At 38.8% G+C, this 19608-nt stretch overlaps 1 protein-coding gene and 1 long non-coding RNA gene across 12 annotated transcripts in view; both read right to left on the bottom strand.

Moving 5' to 3' along the window:
* Window positions 1–665: 665 nt before the first annotated feature.
* On the bottom strand, window positions 666–2695 carry LOC135296303 (uncharacterized). 3 transcript variants are annotated; one of them, XR_010358377.1, is made up of 2 exons: window positions 2221–2695; window positions 666–1347 (listed from the first exon to the last, which is right to left on the bottom strand). It is a non-coding gene; the product is annotated as an uncharacterized LOC135296303 (long non-coding RNA). The 3 variants fall into 3 exon arrangements; XR_010358376.1 differs by having other exon boundaries at window positions 2217–2695; XR_010358378.1 differs by having other exon boundaries at window positions 2206–2695.
* A 5895-nt stretch (window positions 2696–8590) lies between these two features.
* Window positions 8591–19608, bottom strand: part of HMGN3 (high mobility group nucleosomal binding domain 3) — a 28261-nt gene continuing 17243 nt past the window's right edge. For 3 of the 9 annotated variants that reach the window (XM_064412506.1, XM_064412513.1, XM_064412508.1), the window contains 5 exons: window positions 17607–17657; window positions 13533–13562; window positions 12837–12884; window positions 10405–10518; window positions 8591–9897 (listed from right to left, as the gene is read on the bottom strand). In XM_064412506.1, coding sequence (XP_064268576.1) covers window positions 9859–9897; window positions 10405–10518; window positions 12837–12884; window positions 13533–13562; window positions 17607–17657 — 282 coding nt within the window. In that variant the 3' untranslated portion in view covers window positions 8591–9858. Of the gene's footprint in view, window positions 9898–10404; window positions 10519–12338; window positions 12425–12836; window positions 12885–13532; window positions 13563–17606; window positions 17658–19608 lie in introns of those variants that run through there. The other 6 variants (XM_064412509.1, XM_064412514.1, XR_010358379.1 and 3 more) reach the window with 5 other exon arrangements.

Raw genomic sequence — 19608 nt, forward strand, 5'->3', positions numbered from 1 at the left:
TTGCCCAGCTCTGGTGAGCCACATAGGCATGGTGTACTAATTGAGATACAAATTGTGTAAGATAACTGCTGATTTAAAGTAATTGAACCAAGCTCTTGATTTTACAGGTTGTGGAGTACCAGTGCTTCACAAGAAGTGTGATCAGACCACAAATGATCCCTGCATGTATGTGACACTAGTTGCATTTTTTGTTTGCTTCCTTGTTTTTAACTAAATACTGATGTAAGATGAAGACTGGCACACGTGACTCCCTTTTCCCAGGTGAGGCCCTGCCACAAGATTAAAAGATTGTGATCATTCTAGATGGACTAATCGGTAGTTTTCTCATGCAGAGTGGAGCAGCTTTCTTAACAGAAAATTAACAGAGATTAAGAAGAACCCTCTCTTGAGAATATTTTCCCAGGTGGCTAGCTCAGTCTGTTCTGAGGTACAAAATACTGATTTCTCTTCCCTGGAAGAATTTGAACTGAAGTGGGATCCTCCTGCACACAAGAGTACATTAAAACTGCACAATCCACTCTTTGGTTAGGACCTAGTTTGGTAAGCATGCTCAGAAAATGATCCATGTATAGGGCATACAAACAAGACAAGCAGAGATTTGTGGATCATGACCTAGCTGGAACAGGCAGTGCTGGGCAAACTAAGAAGGTTTTTAGACACTCAGAAACTCTCACTGTTGGAAAATGGCGTATCTATATTTCAAATGGTAAAACAATGGAAAGATTATTTTACAGTGTAGTGTCATGCACATTCTCACCTCATCACTGATGGGTGTTCGTCCAATAAGCTCTGGAGCACAAGCATAGTGCTAGTTTCTGCATGTGTGAATTTTTTTTTAAATACAACTTCCAAGATTGAATAAGAAAGGAATTGAACTTGATCTTCCAGCATCAAATTTGACTACTAATAATTACCTCTTGACAGACCATTATAAATAAAGTATCAAATAACACTAAAAGTCAATCAGCTAATGTAAAGAAACACATCCTGTGAAAACTAGGTTGAAGAAATACATAGGAATTTATTTTTAATATAGTTGTTATAATAAAGCAATGTCTATTTAGTCCATGTATCAATTTTTTTTTGCATATATGTTTGAAAGTGCTTTCCTCAGACCCTGCATAGCAGTTTCTGATGGTTTTAACTACATACCTGTCTTGGTGCATTCCAGATTTCACCACATTAAGTGTACCTCAGAATTGTGTTGTTCCCATATACTCCCAACCCTGATTTTTCAGTTGAAATTTTTCAGCAGCCAGCATACTTACATTTTTCTCTTCCCCCAGGAGAGTGGTGTGTATGCCTTTCAGTTCATTCACTGATGGATAATTCTAATAGCGTAGGACTCTGTAAGAGGACATGTCATGACATATTTGCAGACAACAAAATTTCAAATTCCAGTACACAGAAGGTAAGGTGTTCTTGCTGCTGTATTCCTCAGTTTTGAATTTTACCCATATTAGTAATCAGAAAAGCACTACTGCCCACTCAATTTCTGGCCAGTTGCTCATGCCAGTGGCCATATCCATATTACTGGGCTCTTTCAACCTTCAAAACAGGACAGTGGCATCTGCATTGTCAGCTGGGCCTGAGCTACCCCCCGAGCCATGCCAAGGGTGGCTTGGGGGAATGCTGCTTGTCCTGGACCTAGTGCAGGGACTCTGCTATCAACAATTTTACTGTGTCAGCTCTGGGCTTCAAGTCTGCAGCTCTGTGCCCTGGCACCTTTTAGCTTGCTAGCATAGACACAGCTTTTGCAACAAACAAATCTGAAGCTGCCATTATGCTTTACTTCTGAAACTGAAATATCTTTATAGCAAGGTATAGTATGTAAAACACAGAATACGTTCCACAACAATGTTTTTGCTAGGAAGTTCTAGAAGCAGAGATAAAGCCTAGCTAGTTTTTAACAAACCCTAAGACAGCTCAGTTCACTTTTGCTCAGCCTCCAAATTACTTGAGACTTTATTCTGTCCACTAAATAATGAGAAAATGCTAAAATGCTTAAAATGAAAATAAAAGCTTCTCAGGGCCACACTAAAGATCCTTGAGGGAAGAGCTGATGTGGAAAACAAACCAGAAAATACAAAGTCTCAAACTGATGAGAAGTTGAAGGAAAAAATGTAACATTACAAGGAGGTAAACAAATTAACATCTGTCAGAGAGATTCACAGTATATCTCAATTATTGCTACAGTGTTTTGACCTGATAACTACCTACAGTTTGCGGTAGTCAAGCGCTGGCTGCAGTTGCTCCCAACAAATCTATTTAAAGGTGCTTGAAAGATGTCACAAAGGACATCTTACATCTTAGAATCATAGAATATCTTGAGTTGGGACTGGCAAGGACCATCAAAACCCAACTCCTGGCACTGCATAGGTCTGCCTCAAATACCTCATCGATGCCCAAGAGCATTGTCCAAACATTCCTTGAACTCTGTCAGGCTTGGTGCTGTGACCACTTTCCTGGGGAGCCCATTCCAATGCCCAAACACCCTCGGGGGAAAAACTTTTTTCCTATTATCCAACCTAAACCTTTCCTGATACAACTCAGGCCATTCCCTCAGGTCCTGTCTCTGGTCACGACAGAGCAGAGATCAGTGCCTGCCCCTCCTCTTCCCCTCACAAGGAAGCTGTAACTGCAGTGAGGCCTCCCCTCAGTCTCCTCCAGGCTGAACAGACCCAGTGCCCTCAGCCTCTCCTCACAGCTTCCCCTCAAGGCCCTTCACCATCTTTGTTGCCCTCCTCAGACACTCTCTAACAGTTTAATGTTTTTCTTACATTGTGGTGCCCAAAACTGCCCCCAGCACTGGAGGTGAGGCTGCCCCAGTGCAGAGCAGAGCAGGACAATCCCCTCCCTTGCCCGGCTGGTGATGCTGTGCCTGATGCCCCCAGGACAGGGTTGGCCCTCCTGGCTGCCAGGGCATGCTGGCTCATGTTCAACTTGCCACTGACCAGGACCCCCAGGTCCCCTTACATGGTGATGCTTTCCAGCATCTCATTCCCAGTTTGTTGGTACATTCAGGGTTGCCCATCCCAGGTACAGATCCAGCAGTTGCCTTTGTTAGACTTCATACAGTTGGGTGATTGCCCAGTCCTCTTAATTTGTCAAAGACTTTGTCAGACCTTACTGAGAACAGGAAGACTTGTGCATGGAAAGCACTGAAAAGAATCCTCAAACAGTGTTTGGCCATAAAGCTTCTTGCCACTGGCTTGTTATCTGGTGTGAATATGACTATGAAGGGGAAGGTAGAACATGCCTTTTTGAAAGAAGTAATATATAACTGAGTCCTTTATTCATGGTCCAACAATAATATAATCTGCTAAACATGCCAGATGCACTGCTATTAAGAGATATATGATACCAAATGCTTTGTCTAATTGCTTGATGAATAAAGGGACAGCCAGTATTTTCCATGCTTGGTATAAACCAAGTCTATTGTTGTAAATGATGAACTGAATTGATCATTGAATTTTGTAAGAATGCAATGTTTGTGCTGCTGGCTTCTTTCTGTGTATTACCTAATGCATTGTAGGATCTATAAACCTAAAACACCACCCCACCATGAAAGGATGAATCCAATGCTGATGCTGAAGCATTAATCAGATGAGGAGCATTATTATTGTTTAAATTTAAAGGAGACAGCATTTAAAAAATAAGTTAGGACACCCCTGTGATCATTCAAGTGTGAATGGGACAGTGGCTCAACAGAGCCAAAGACAAGTGCTCTAAATCAGTTGCTTACAACCTGTATTGCAGTGATTCACCTTGCAGTTTCATCACTGAGGATGACATCTGTTTGGAAATACAAATTTTTTTTGCTGTTTTTTGGGATGTCTTCACAATTACATTCAACTGCTGCTATAATTGGCAATTGCAACTCAATATTTAAAACCAATTTCATACACTTCCCATAGTCCTAATAGTATATGTAATAGCACAGCATTAGCCATCTCTTGTCATTAACTCCTGTTTACACTGTATACATTCACTATTTTTGAATAACTACTGTCAACTTTCTGATTCATCACAGTCATATAAGACAACCAGCTGCCAAAAATGTCATGACCAAATCTATCCTTATGCAACTTTTTGGAAGTGTGCCTTTTCTGTGCTACTCTGCACTGGAACAACCTGCGCCACTCACATTTTTTTCTTTGATGAACTACCACTGCACTCACCTTGTGAATCCGAGGCCCCCACCTCCCCTGTGCTGCTGAGGCCAAGCAACCCTCATTTTGTGTATAGCCACTATAAAGAAGTCTCAAAACAGTAGTAGAGGTGCTATGCTCACCTGGCCTTCCCCTGGCTCTCTCTCTTCCATCTCACCTCAAGGTCTGGTATCTATTGTCACCGAGGTAGACAGCAGACTCCCCAGTACCCTCTTGATGCTCAGATTTACCATACATTTAAACCTTTACTCACCTACTTCCCTTGCGGGTAAAGAAGGCAAAGCTTCCTGAAAGACTCCAGAAATTCATCAACACAACCAGTAGCTATCCTGCAGGTGGAGATTTGGCACCAATACACAAATGATACTTAAGTGCAAAAATGCCTTTAAGGAAGTAGGAAAAAAAAAACCCTACAATTACAAGCTTTACCAGGAATGTATCCCAGAGGGAACAAAACAAAAGCACTGTGCCCTCAGTAACTGGATTGTTGATAAAGGACCCGAGGGGAAAAAAATAAATCTAGTGACATTCAAGGCTTGCTTGCACATGCAAAAAAATTTGCTGTTTCTCTCTTGCTCCTATTCCTAGCAAAATGTTTCTCCTATGTTGTGCAAGATATCTTCCTCCACACCCACCCAGCCAGATTACAGGATCAGACTACTTTCTCCCTCCTGCCATTCCCAGCTCTGCCCCCTGCCCCCCACCCATCCAGACTGTCTTCCAAAAGCATCGCTGCTGTACAACCACCATGGAGTATTCACACATTGCTCCTGCACTCAGCCACCAGGGAACTTTCTTCCAAGCTCATTCTGGGATGACCCCCAGCTGCTGCAGTAGCAGCACTCCTCCCTCTTGTGAATAACGTGCAGCTGTCTATAAGTTGACAATGAACAGAATCACAGAAATTCTCCACTACTGCTACTCCTTACTCAGTTATTCTAGATGTACCTGACATACATCACATGCTTCGTCTCCAATAGTTATGAACCCCTTTAAGAGTTCACATCTTCCAAATTCTTACAGAATATGCCTGACATGTACATATATATATGTGACATTAGAAACTAGGAAGGATTTGGTTTGGTTTTTAGAAATTATATTTATTATTTTTATTATTATTACTATTCTAGAGAAAGCTTAGAATGGCCTTCCAGCTTTGTCTTACAATGGGGCAAAAGTTCTTGTTCTACAGTCTCTATTTTGCAAGGAACTACAGTAATATTTTATAGCCATTTTAGAAATAGACTGAGGACTTTGACAAGATCACTCTTTCCAGTCACTGCATTGTCATCTTAAATTATATTGCTCTCCATTAAATTGTTCATTATTGGAAGATTCATATCAAACAGCTTAGTACCTGAAATTGTCCGGTATAAATTCCGTTTTTATGGGCTTCAAGTCTGAAATTTATTTCTGAATGAGAATGGAAACAGTGATAAAACAATTCCTACAAGTTATACTACCGTGACATAAATGCAGTACTAAAACTAAGCACAATGGCCTCACACAATCAGGTGTATTTTTTGAGCATGGATTTGAATTACTAGTTTTATCCTTATCTTAGCAGGTATGCAAATACAATTCTCTGCTCATATTATGATTGGTATCAATAGAAAAAGTTAAAATCTAGTGTTAGTTAAGTCAGCTTTCACCAGAACTCATTTATAGCCACTTTGAAGATGATTGTGAGGGTATTTTGCTGTGTTAGTCAAACACCTGTTAGTCCCCATCATCACAAAGGCCATAATGTGTCAAAACAGTTTATTTCTTATACTGTCCATTTTCTATGGGAAAACCATTGAACTATTTCATTCTGATCTATTATAAATGCAGAACCAGACATTCTAGAAAGCAGTTGCTGGCAATTTGGCAAACCAATCTGGCTATAGCTAAGCTTTAAAATAAAGCAAGAAGTATGTATATTAGAGAGAACATGAGTAGAAAATTCTTGTTTTACCAAAAATAATAGCACTGAACATTCTAATGCCTCTCCTGACCACTATGTATGCAGCAATTTAACTAAGAGTGAAAGTATTCTTCACATTTTCCTACAAATACAAGAAAGATAAACCTTGAGCCAGGAGGGTGACAAGAGTTCTTGCTGTACTGGAGCTGTTTACAGGCAGTCTCCTGTATATTTAGTGCTTTAATTCACATGCAGAAGTTTACTGTCTTATTAAATATAAATGGACATTGTGGGCTAAATCATTGCTTTTCCCAATTCCACTAGAAATTTAACTTGCACGTAATTTATTCTAGTAAGTGATCTTTATTTTCTTGCTAGTCCTTTTCTCTTTCCCTGTTTTTTCCTTTTGCAGTTATGAACAGACCACATAACTCAAACTTTTAAGGGTTGAGCAAGATGCGCCAAAACAACTTAATTTTCACTGCTGTATAGCACATGGGTTAATTTTCCATTAGGATTTCTGTTAATTGGTTGCATCTTACCTGCAGGTCAGAAAAAGCTATCTTTGCCATTGAACAGACAAAGTACCAAGTGTAACCTTGTGCTGACATATGCAGTTAGCCCAAGGTCAGTCAATGATAGGGCAATAGTGGAAAGTGACAACCAAGGGGAATTGTATTGTTTCTGATGCATTTGCCTCCTTTAAACCTAAAAAAAAAAGGCCGGCCTTCTGCCATGGTTTAGGAATGGCCCTCCCCAATTGTGCCCCCACTGAGACTCTCCCAAGCCAGATGCCACTTCCTCACTCTCCTCAATTCCCCTCTTCCTTCACACACCAGGGATGGAGTTGAAAATTGGAGGCACAAAAGGTTAAAATCACAGGTTGAGATAAGAACAGCTTACTGGAAACAGCAAAGAAAAGAACAGTAACAGCAACAATACTAATGACAAAAGTGTACCCAGTGGGTGATTTACACACAAAATGCTCACCAAGCCTGAGATAAGTAAACAATGAGGGACGAACCCTAAGCCCACCACTGCAAAGAAACATGCTTCTCCTTGGAGGAGACAAGAGTCCCTTCTCCCCAAGCCTGTGACCCTGGCCATGAGGTAAGATGGTACTGAATAACGTTTGGGTCTTGGACTTGCCCACACAGCTCCAGGCTCTGCCCCCTCACAGCTACTGCAAAACATTAACCCTGTCCTTGGCTGAAACTTGGGACACCCTCACAATTTTTTTTAATGTACCTTGAATTACCCATCTGTTACATCCCACAAAGGACAAATACTGCTTTCAGGGATCCCTCCAAACCTTGTGTTCAAGTGTGAAGCAGTCAGTCATTAAATACTGATGATACAAGTTTCCTTATGGCAGAGATGTGACACCTGGCACTTCCAACTGCCATTTCAAAACTAAAATACTTACATGCTTCCTGAAGGTGCTCTGCAGATCACCACCTGCCCACGAAGACTCTTGCTACATATGTCTGAATGTGTGACCATTCTAATTTTAAAAAAACATGTTCTAGAACTTGATACAGTGCCTTGAAGATTTCTCTGAGAATTTGACACGTAGAGAAAAAATATAGGTAAGCATGACATTTACAAAGCACTTTTGAAAAATCAGAAATGTTAAGTGAATCAGCAGGGTAGTGTGTTTCACTGCACTTTAGCCAAGTGGATCTTTTGTTAAGTGCTTCCAATGGAATTCTGGCACTGAGCTGAATCTCCTAATCCGGTTGGGACAACAGAAGAATTTTGTGCCAAAATTACTAGGTCAAGATATTGTGCAATTAGTTTTAAGGACCCAACTTTTGCCCACCTTTTAACCATTTACTAAAAGAGCTCTCCTTAAATAAGACTGTCCAGACAAGTGTCTTCTGATGCTCACGCCTAAGTTAAAATCTAAATTAAAAGGGTCATTTCAAGAGCTTCAAGTGTCTAGATAGGATTAGGCAACCAATCTCTTGGTGATCCACACAAAATTATTGGAGTATGTATATACACACACAGAGGAACAAGAAACTCAAAGTGAAAAAATGCTTTCAACTAGCACTTTGATGATTCTATGAAAGAGTTCAGATGGTTCACCTTCCTACAACCATAATCTCCAATAGATTTTCAACAGGGTCCATCAGAAAGCAAATCAGAAGTAATTTGCAGGATTACCAAACACATATCACTGGGTAACACTAAGGACTTCCCTTCTCATTGTCTACAGTTTCTGTTATAGCCCTCTGCCACCAAAAGCAGAGGATTGATTTAAATTTTCTAACAAAACTAAGTTCATGCTGCAGAGAACAGCCTCCTCTTCTGTGGGTGTAGCAAGCATATCAAAAAAGTGTAGAGTGACATTTATATCAATGCAGGTCTTAACTCTTATTATAGCTAGCAGAGAGAGTTTTGGCAATCAAACTTCAATTTTCAAGTGTAGATATGCTTGGCTTATTTTTGGTTTTAATTAAAAAAGGCAACTAGAGACTTCTTCCCAAATAATGAATAGAACGCTAGGTCAGACAACAGTCATTTATTTATTGACTTAAACAAGCAAAAGGTATCCTCAGACATAATGGCTACCACTTGACCAATACAAATCAATGCTACTGAAGAACAGGGAACATCTTTTCTTTCACCCTCCCATCCCAGAAGTAACAATAGAAACACCAGGACCCCTAGAGAAAAGAGAAGGAGAAAAATCATAAAAGGTACTTAGAATGAGCTGCAGAGTTGAAACATGGACACTAAAAAATCATTAGTTAATCCACCACATCACCACAATTACCTCAAAACCAGCTTTCATTGTTCCACTTCCACCAGGTACCAAATATACAGCACTGTTTAACAGCGATTTCAATGTATTAACAACTGTCCTCAGCTGAAGAACAGCAATTACTATTTATATTAAATTTGAGGCTACAGATAGAAAGAAAGGTTTCCATAGACTACAGTGCACATTAATGAAAAGAGAGTGGGGAGAAACAAAGCTACTTTTAAATTACTGTACGTCTCTATCAAGCAATTTGTTCTGTACTGATAGCTCATTGAAGACACAATATCCTGTCAGAGTGCGGCAACTCTACTCACCCTGTGACAGTGTATTTGATGAGTGTATCTAGGAAGAATTTATCTGTAAGTCTCCTAAACTGCAGGCCACTGAAAATCCCAGTCTGCTGCTCCTGTGTGTGTGGTTTTTAATCAGACATCAGCAAAGAAAAGCAAACACACTGCATGCAAAACAATTGTTACTAAATCATTTAGTGTGCCTTGTAACAGTCAAAGACGTGAGTACGGCATTCCTCAGATTAAGAGAAAACATTAAGAGTCTTTAGTTTTGCGGGCAAGGAGACCTTTTATTTTAATCCATTAAAAGAACCCAAAATAGTCAGCAGGTGGCCACATCTATCCATGTTTCATTAAAATCACATAAAACCTAAGTACAAAAGCACCACTGATTATTGCTCTAGAAAAACTGCATGAAAAATTCCAATACACACAGTAAAAACATCACCATATGCACAAGACATAATTTCTTAAAGCAAGTGTATGGAATGCTGATCCAATTTTACACATACCTTGCAATATTAAGTTGATATTTATATTACTTGGCAACAATGGGAATTTCTAAAAGCACTGTTATGAGAAGGGAAATGTTCATATACAGTTTAATACGTCAACTATCATAGTCCTAAAAAAATTAGCATTTACAAAATACTTGATAAAAATATCTTTTAAAAGTTGTCCAAGAGGTACATAAAATCAACCCAAAATTTTCATGGTATTTCATTCATTCTTGTCACCTACAGATTCAGTTTTCTGAGCCTGTGGAGAAGAAAGAAAGAAACTAAATTACTATAGTGAAATGCCATTAGGTACCTAAATACCCAAGCTATCCTCACTCCTTGGATTTCTTACTTGCAACAGCTCCAAACCTGTGTCCACAGGATATCTATGCAGCCGGAACAGTTACAGTCACACACTTTTCTCAACTCATGGGTCCCAGCTTTTCAAAAGCAATACAAGCCTTACCTGTCAGCTTCCATCGTTCACACTGAAAAGCACCACACTACCACCCGTTCCTATTCACTGCACACATGCTGAATGCTCTACCGCACCCTTAACTTTCACTGTTTCAATCTGCCCTTTTACTGACAGTGTGCTGGGTGGGGCACCTCTGGATGTTGAAACACTAACAGTTGAGCGAGATGAGAATCTGCAATAACATTATGGGCAATAAAAAGAAACATTATGAACATGCTAACAATGTCTGAAAGGCTGAATAATTAAAAAACACTGATTCAATCAGCAGGAGGTATGTGTGGAAAGTACCTCTTCAGTTTTATTTTCACCATTTTCAGATGGTGTAGTACCTTCCTTTGCAGCTTCTTGCTTTTCATCCTTCTTCCCTTTAGCACCTTTGCTGGCTTTTGTTCCAGGTTCCTTCTGACAGAAGATTAAAAACATGGCCATAGACATTGTATGAGTAGCCAGAACCCTGCATCTTTATCAAAACAACTTTCACACGAACTAAACAGCAAGTCTTGGCAAGTTTCATGTGCTGGACTGAAACAGAAAACCATCTAAAGGCTACCTGGAAACTGTAAACCCACATAAGTTACATAGAGACTCAACATTTCTAGAAAATGGTGGCGTCTCCTTCTTTAGTTTTTCTGAAAATTTTTTCAGGGATACAAAACCTTGCCAGACTACTTTGGTAGAGCTGTCCTATGAGGTATATACAGGATATCTGTTTGAACAAACACAATTACAGTATACTGAAAGCTTATTCAGCCAAACACCAACACCACACTGTTTGTGTAACTACAGCACTACACTTTCAATTCATATAAAATATTAAATTAGATTTTAAAAATTAAGCTTTTTTTGTTGGCTGTCCTTTTGTTACTTTGATAACATCTGTGATGGTCATTCCATGTCAACAAAAGAACCATCCAACATGCTAGGGAGACAAACTGATAAAAGTCCATCTGCAGCAACACAAAGCAGAGAATTTATCAAAAGGAACTATTTTAATAACCACAATTTCATTTTGAGATTTGTTCTTAATTTCTATGTACAGTCTACTATTTTTTTATAAATCCTTTCTCTGTGTACTTATTTATGTTTGTGATCTAAAGTTTAGCACAGACATAGGTTAAATATTTAAAGTGCAATGGGATAAAATTTAAATGGTATTGCATTTACCATTTTACTTTAGTATTTAAAGTAGTTCTGATAAACACTGGATTCTTTCATGCAACCATTTGCTCCAAATTCTCCGTGCAAATGGCAATAGTAGCTTTGAACACCTAATATCTGCCTTTCTTGGTTTACTACCCTTCCCCACTGATGCCCATACAGGAGTGGGACAGTGAGGAGAGAGCACCAGTAATCCCAGTTCCAGGGCAGCCTGAATTACTCCTTCGACCCTCAGCTTCAATGTTACACAGCAGCTTAATTTGGGAGCTTTCAGTTGGTACGAGCACAGTTATAACTCTTCACCTACGAAAGAACAAACTAAGGAACTGACTTAGCAAATTAATAGCATGCAAGCTTTTAACAATAAAAATTATCTCAAATCTGCACCATCTTTCATTGTTTAATAGCAAGTTCAGAGTACACACTTGCTGTTTTCTGTTGTAGAGACCAAGGTTAAGATACTCCTAAAAATGTGATCCAGTTAGGGTTTGGAAAAAAAAAAAGGATTACTGTATTAAGAAGTTACTTACAGTAATATCATAAAGGATTTGAGACACCCAAAATAAGTTTCAAATGCCTCTCACACATCTTAGACGGGGTCCATGACACCAAGCTCATCCCACAGGTATGTGAAGCTACAGAAGCTATAACATTCCCTTCTTTATTAATACTCTTTTTAAGAGGGGAGCAGGATGGACTCAGCAAGACTTTACTGGTAATTTTGTATGATAAATCACACAATGTTTAAAGTCAGAGTTTTACTTTCACATGTGGACTTTGTATCCTGGCACTTGCCCAACTGAGATGACAATAAAAGCACTTGAAAAAAATGGAATTGTGAGGAGTGCTAGACTCAGTGTCCAGCATGGGAGCTTTTTTCCCGCAATAAAGCAATTGCTATTATTCAACATTCCCCTTAGGCACAAATAAATCTACAGTTTCTGCAGTACATGATTTATATGCAAAAATCCTGAAAAGGTATTTCAAACACTAATAAGATTTTAATTTGACTGTAACTGGCCCAGAAAACCCAAACCATTCAATTTAAATATATTTAATTTCACCTTTAATTATAATTGTGCATTCTCAGCAGCAGCCAGGCTTCAAGAACAGATAAGAGTTTCTCAGTACAAAATGAAGTACTGCACCTCTAGACAAGGAAACAGAATGATACAGAGTAATCTCAAATGCTTTTGTAGAAATTGCTAGGTCTCAGGAAGAGTTTACTCAACCAAGCCTGTACTTTTCAGGAAAGGTGTAGTAAAGGTAAAAATTCTTCTAAAACTAGCAATTCACTACAAACTAACATGGTCTGCATATCAAACAGGCAAGACATTTTCTTTGGGCCAGTAATGAGGCCAGGAAGGGGTGGAACAGAAAGAAAAGAATGATCTAATTTGCGTTTTTTTTCCAGGGAGGGGGGGCAGGGAGCTGCAGAGAGGGCAGGGAAGCCCATGCCTCAAAAAAAAAATGCTGTGAATTGAACTGTTTGCAACATAAAGAAGGAGTGTACTTGCTTACTATGAGCTAAAAAGATGGGACTAACCAGAAAGAGTATTTACCTTTGTTGTTTTCCTTGGTTTGGGTTCAGGTTTTGGTGGAGCAGGTTTCTATAAAACATTTTTCGTTGCACAACATGTTAGACACACCACCAGAAGCCAGCCTCCTCCACACCCTGCTTCCCCCCCACCCTGCATCTTCCCTTACTTCCTGCTCAATAGTATACATCTAGAAACAGTCTGAAAAACCTTACTGCACAAATGCACCTCATCTCTGTACACACCTGTTTGCATTAGTTCACTCATCTAGAACTGAAAGTAATTTGGGGGTCACTCTACAAGTAAAACACGGAGATTAGAAGTACCTGTTAAAAAACCCCCATCAGCTATATTGTAACAGAGAAGAGGAACTAAAACCAAGTACTAGCAGTGGCATCAAATTCAGTCCCCGAAACACAGCTCCCTCTCCTTCCCAGAGAAATAGCTGCATTTTCACAACTAACATTAGCCTGCAAAATGAAATAAAGTCAATACTGCACCTAACAGACAGTTTTGCACTCAAGTGGGGAAATAAATCTTTTGTCAGAACAACCTGAAAACCTGAAACCAAAAAAACAAAGATAACTTCATTGCTAGAATTCTTAAATACCCCTCGACAAGAACAAAAATTGAATCAAGCAAAATGTAAAAAACTTGTTTGGTCTGAGAAACCATATGTGCTTAGAAAAGAATATACCAGGAGGTACTACACATACTTACAGCTGACAGTCTTGCTGATCGTCTTGTGGGCTACAGAAAAGAAAAAAAAAAAAGAACATTTTTACAGGCTTACAGGAAAAAGTATCCAAAGCAACATAGTATCAGCATTCCACAGGACAGCATAAAATATGCATCTATCAAAATATGTGTCTATTGCCAAACACAATTCACATCTCCCTCACCTTTGACAATCAAAACTTGAAAGGGACAGAGTGATATGAAAGTTAAAAATAAAAGTTGTGCAGGAATTATACCATCTAAACTGATGCTTTCTTGGGACTACCTAAAAACAGAAATCAGACAAAATTAAGGGAGTAAAAAGCTGTTATATTTATCAAAGGCCTTCAGGTACATTTCGGGCAGACAAATCCCGAAATGTACCTGACAGGGGCTACACCCAAAATGGATGACAGGTCAGGGGTTTCCATACTTTTGTAGGTCTGCTCCATTTGCACATTGGGGGTTAATCTTCCAATTACAGCTTCAGGTAATGAAGTCATTTACTCCAAGTTTGCTCCTTCCCAACTCAGTTTTGTTTACATTTCTCTGGGCCTGAGACAGTGAGGTGTCCTTGATTTCCAGGCCTGGAGAGGAATTGTTTTGTCTGACCAAAATGGGAAAGTAGCAGCTAACACCCTATACGGAGTTTAGGGCTATACACTAAAGAATTGCAGGATTACAAATATATGAAAAATATAAAAGCTAAAATTCTAAGGCATCAAAAGCTCCACAAAGTTAAATACCTCACACATACACACACCCCTTTTACAACTACTTCTGAGTCCCTTCCTGGTCTATATAAGGTTCACAAATCCAGCAAGCTTGACTACCTGTGCAAAGGACTGAACCTTTTTCATATAGACTTAGCATGATGCTTTTAGAATCTAGCAAATGTTACTTGTAATAGTGGGCACAAATCCCATCTGATTAACAGCTGAATAAAGTTAACATCCTTCTCTAGAGGACATCAGAGTGCTAAAATTTCAAAACATGAAACTAAGTCCTTCCACTTCCTCAGTTCTCCACACACTTGCTCAGAGAGTCCAGGTGCACAAAGACAGCTGCAAGATGAGAGAGAGAAATTATTTCTTCTATTTAAACACAAATCTCAAAAGGAAAGACTTGAGCCAGAGATTCTACTTTTCTCCAGCTTTATCACTTCAACATACTTTCCCTATTAGATTTCATTTCATCCTGCTTTTTGTCATAAATTTATTACTGAAGTCTTAAAAATACTTGTTAGCTTGTTAGTTTGTTCACAATTTTTTTTATTAATTAAAACAGATTCACCCAGTTACAGAGCATGGTTAACAAACTGAGCTGAAGTCTGGTCTACTCATAGAACTAGAATTACACCTGTGGTCAAAATAAAGGGACAACTAAACTACAACAAATATCCAACATAACTCAGCTTAAAAAGAGAATGAAAAATACTTCTAATCACATATTAAGCATTTAAGTTGAGCTAAAAAAAACCATGGCTCGGCACATCCTGCAACAGGAAAAAGCTCTTGTTAATATCTAAAGAATGCTGTAATTTGTGTTCATTGGAGCCATTCAAGAATTCTTCGTGGAAAGCAGCAGTGAATAGTTCAAGTCTGCATCCAGCAAAATAGAAATCAAAAAATACCTAAAGATATTTTCAGCTATGAAATATTTATGCATCATGAACAGCAAAAAGGTAAACCTCTCTTTTCTTGGCAATTTAGCATATCAACCACTTAAGAAGCAGCCTACCATTATTTTACAACAGGATAAAAAAAACCATTTCAGCTGGTCAGGTAATCAAAGAACCTCTAACTCAGATTTTACAAATCTGCTTTCTTAATCAATTCTTTCTACCCCTTTAACATTTAGGAACTGAAATGTTAGCATCTACTTTTTAAAGGATAATATGTTGATTTAGATAAGTTATAATTCTCTCCCCTACCTCCTGTTCCATAACTTGTTTGCCATAAGAAAGTCAGCATAAACCGTAAGGTCTTCAAAAATGCTTGACAGCTAAATAATTTTAATTCTTATTTGAGGTTTGTATGTATTTTTGTGTTATCTGATTTTAAGGAGGGAACTAGAGCCAAGTCAGTAAAGGTCACATTTTCATGTGCTTTGGGAACCTCTGTCCCCTCCAAACAGCTGCGCTAACCCAGAAATTAGCAGCTCACCCAAGAGTCTGTTTGACACTGGCCTGCTAGCAATCATCTATGGAAAGGATCTATGAAAGGAGCAGACAGAAAAACTCTGAGCACTCTCCCACTGCACCAGCTTCTGGCAATCTGAAGCTGCCAACTTTCCAACCTGCATATCATATAAACATCATGTGTTTAAATAGCCCCCAAGGGTTATTTTCTACACAAATCTCTTTAATAATGTAGTACACATTTACGCTTTCAGTTTCCATAACATCTCATGTCAATGAGTTCCACAATGGGATTATGCACCATGTGGAAAACAAAAAGCAAAATCTTCACCCTCCACTGTCCCTCCTTTTAACTTCTTGCCTCTTACTTCCATTAGATTCCTCTTGTTTACAGGTTTCATGAAAAGTAATTCTCTAACTGTCTTTCTTTTAGTTACTAATTGTTTTGTCACAACTCCATTATATAAAAGATGAAGAATCCTAGAAAAACTGTGTTGCTTGGTTTTTTAGTTTGGGTTGTTTACCCTTTTTTAAAGCTGCTGTACATCCTCTATTTGTCCCACTGTACTTGGTATCCTTTTAATTCTACCATGGCCTCTATAAGGAGAGCTTCATTTAGTACTCCCTTATTTGAGAGCAAAAAAATTAATCTTGTGGTACACTGACGCTTACTCTGTCCTCTGGCATTTTTTCCTATGTTCTAGTTACTTTCTGTTTAGAACTACTGACATTTTCTAGTAACTATTCACTGTGATTTTACAATCTCTCCCCTGATTAACAGCTTCGTGACCAACATTGGGTCTTCCCCTCCCTGTGTATTAATTTGCGTTTCTCCATATTGAATTTCTTTTGATGTTTTATCACTTGGTTATTTGTCAATGACATAACAGGCATTCTCAGCCTCTTTCACTTCTGACTACTCTGACAATTTTCGTAAACTTCAGCAAACTTTGTAAATTCTTTAGTACCTTTTCTCCTAGAGATCATTAACAAACACATTCAGCAGCAAAAGCCCAAAAAAAGAATCCAATACTCTACTGATAATCTCCTCCTTTATGAAAATTAACTTTCACTCCTCCATTCTCTTCTCATAAGTTTAAATGTCAGAAATTCTTAGAAAGATCTTCAATACTAGCCAGTTTCTTTATGATCCTTGGGGAACCTTATGAAAAAGTGTTTTTTACTTGCAAGTAAACTATAGCGCATACCGTCTGTTTACTTGCTACTTTCCTGATCAAATGTGCTCCAAGATTTACAAACAGAGCAATTAAATATTCTCCCACTCTTCTCAAGGTCCTGGTTTGTCTGCCACAAAAGAAGGCAACCTAAGAAAACAAGTTCTCATAATTTTCTACCTGTTTTTTAAATTCACATTAAAGGCTATGACAAACAAACTAGTGAACTTTATTGTAGATACCAAGATACCACCAGCTGTCTTCTCTAACAGAATGTACTGTGTCCTTTAAACAAATTCAGTCAAAGAAAACACAAATGTGTCAGCTGCTCCAGTTCAGACTGTAGTATCTTAATTCAAGACACCCTCCCATCAGTCACTTAAGCTAAGAATAGTTTTGAAGTAGACTGGCTGAGGTGTGTGCATTAACCCTCTTCTGCCAACCCACTAGAGACAGACAACAGTTCCAGGCAGTAAGATACAACACTACTACCACAAGATCCACCAGAGTTTGTCTATGAAAGCCCTAAAACTTTCTCAAATTTATTTGGTGTACTACTAAGTTGTATAAATCCTCAGTACACCAAGACAAAATCAAGCCAGATAGGTTACAAATGTGGTTTACTGTCTTTATTCCACTGAAAACAGCTCACCAGAAGTGACGCAGAAATGCGTAATCTTCTGATATACGTGACTGCAAATCTCCAGTTAAATAATTACATGCCAAAACAAATGAAATATATATATATATATATATACTTGCCTCTTGTTTAGTTACTTTTGCTGCATCCTTGCCTTCAGCACCCTCTGGAGACTGAAACAAAATATTAAATCAGTGTTTTTATTACAAACTTAAAAGCAGGCAGACAACAGCAAAATAAAGATTATGGTGAAGACTGACTGCTCTTTCATTTGCAACAACTTAAAGCAACCTGACAAATCTGCTTTTGTATGTACAAACAGCAGTTGGTACTCAAACCAGTCTCTTTACCAAAACCATCTGAGGACTGAGCACCAGATACATACATATCATATCACTTACCACCCCTCAGAGTTCCCATAGCCCATTAACTAAAGCATCCACAGGCTCCAGTGGAAGCTCCATCTCATCAGCTGTTGGTAGCAGAACAGTAGGAACTGGAAATCTGAGGTTTGCTCTATAATGGCTTTTGACATCCCCAAGAAATTTAACACATTTTTTCCCAAACGTGAATTTAACCTGTTATGAGATGCAGTGAGATGAACCAATAAACCACAGTATTACTGAAATGAATGATTTCTTTACCTCTTTTACTCCTTTCTCCTCTCAGCCTCACTCATATGAAAGTTTTAAAAGTCTCCTTACATCGTATCTCACCTCCTCCATCAGAAGAGCATAAATCAGTAAAATACTGAGATATTGACAGGAAAGCTTGGGACAAACAGGCATCTTCTCAAGAACAAAGTATCAACTTGAACATTGTAAAACTAATCTTGCATAGGTACTAGAAAAAGGTTGGTTAAATTAAAGAAGGGAGGGCAGGTAAAAATCAAGCTTCTCTTTTGTTTACAACTCATGATGTGTAACTTCACATTTTGCAAACATTTGTGTTTCTAGGTAGGAGCAAGCAATACTTGGATAAAGAGCAAGCAGCAGCATTTAGAGGAGAACTACAAGAATGGCATATTTCAAAAAGGCACATTACAGGCAGCAGAGAAGGCAATTTGGTGGTTGTTTTGTTTTACAATCAGTAAGGAAATAGGCTAGTTATTTTTTCCGTTTTCTTTCTATTTCAATTTTAATTCAAACTTCCTCACAGATTTTGACACAAGATGTCTCAGAGTGAGAGAGCTGTGGTTTGGAGCAGAGAAAATGACCGGCTCGTCTGCAGCAGTTGACCAGTGCCTTCTCCTGGCACTGGGCTCTAACGTACTTCGAGAAAGACATCCCCCCACCAGGCAATAAAACATGGCTTTGTTACTGTGCACTCTCCCGACAGAAAGGAAGCATACCACAAGAGCAGCTGCTTTAAAAAAAAGCCGAGGACTGATCATGTAAGTACCTTGAAAACAGCAGGAAGTTAAGCAGCATCGCACAGCGTAGAGAAACTCAGAATAGCAACAGGCAGGCATCCAAAATGGAGCCTCTCTGTTCCCTATGCAACTGCAGCCTCACCAGTCACCTGCAGGATCGTTTCAGGTTTGCATTTCTAAAAATCTCAGTTTGGTTACCAAGGAGTTACTACAGCTTCATGTTGTGACGCTGGGAGCATCAGAAGTCAGAAAGAAAACAAAAACAAGCTATTCCATTATTCCTGTCAGTAACCAGGTCCTGTGTTCTACAACTTTCCTCTTCGACTCACAATAGAGGATATGCTCTGGGTATAGCTTTTCTGTTGTCCATGTTTCTCCCATATGAATTTTCTCAATCCTAACAAACTTGTGCTGTACCCTTTCCCCAAGAGGGAACTCAAATAGCATCCTTCCTGTCCTGGGCAGAACCTACTTATATGGAAGTTCTCTAAGATTTTATAATCTTTTCCTAGCAGTGGTAAAGAGACTTTAGATTTACAGGGGTAGGGACAGAAAGATTGCATGATCCATTTCCTTTGGAAGCCAAGCTAAAAAGCTCTTCACAAACTAAATGAAGTTGACTGATACTCCACAATCAGGCTGTTTTACTCAGCTTCACTTTTAGGAATCATAGAGCTTTGACAGAGGGCTAAATTATCTCAAGATGGCACTGCCACTTGCCAACAACCTTGCAGGAATTGCACAAGAGCTAA

This window comes from Passer domesticus, chromosome 3 (genome assembly GCF_036417665.1).
Source record: "Passer domesticus isolate bPasDom1 chromosome 3, bPasDom1.hap1, whole genome shotgun sequence".
Classification (NCBI taxonomy): Eukaryota; Metazoa; Chordata; class Aves; order Passeriformes; family Passeridae; genus Passer; species Passer domesticus.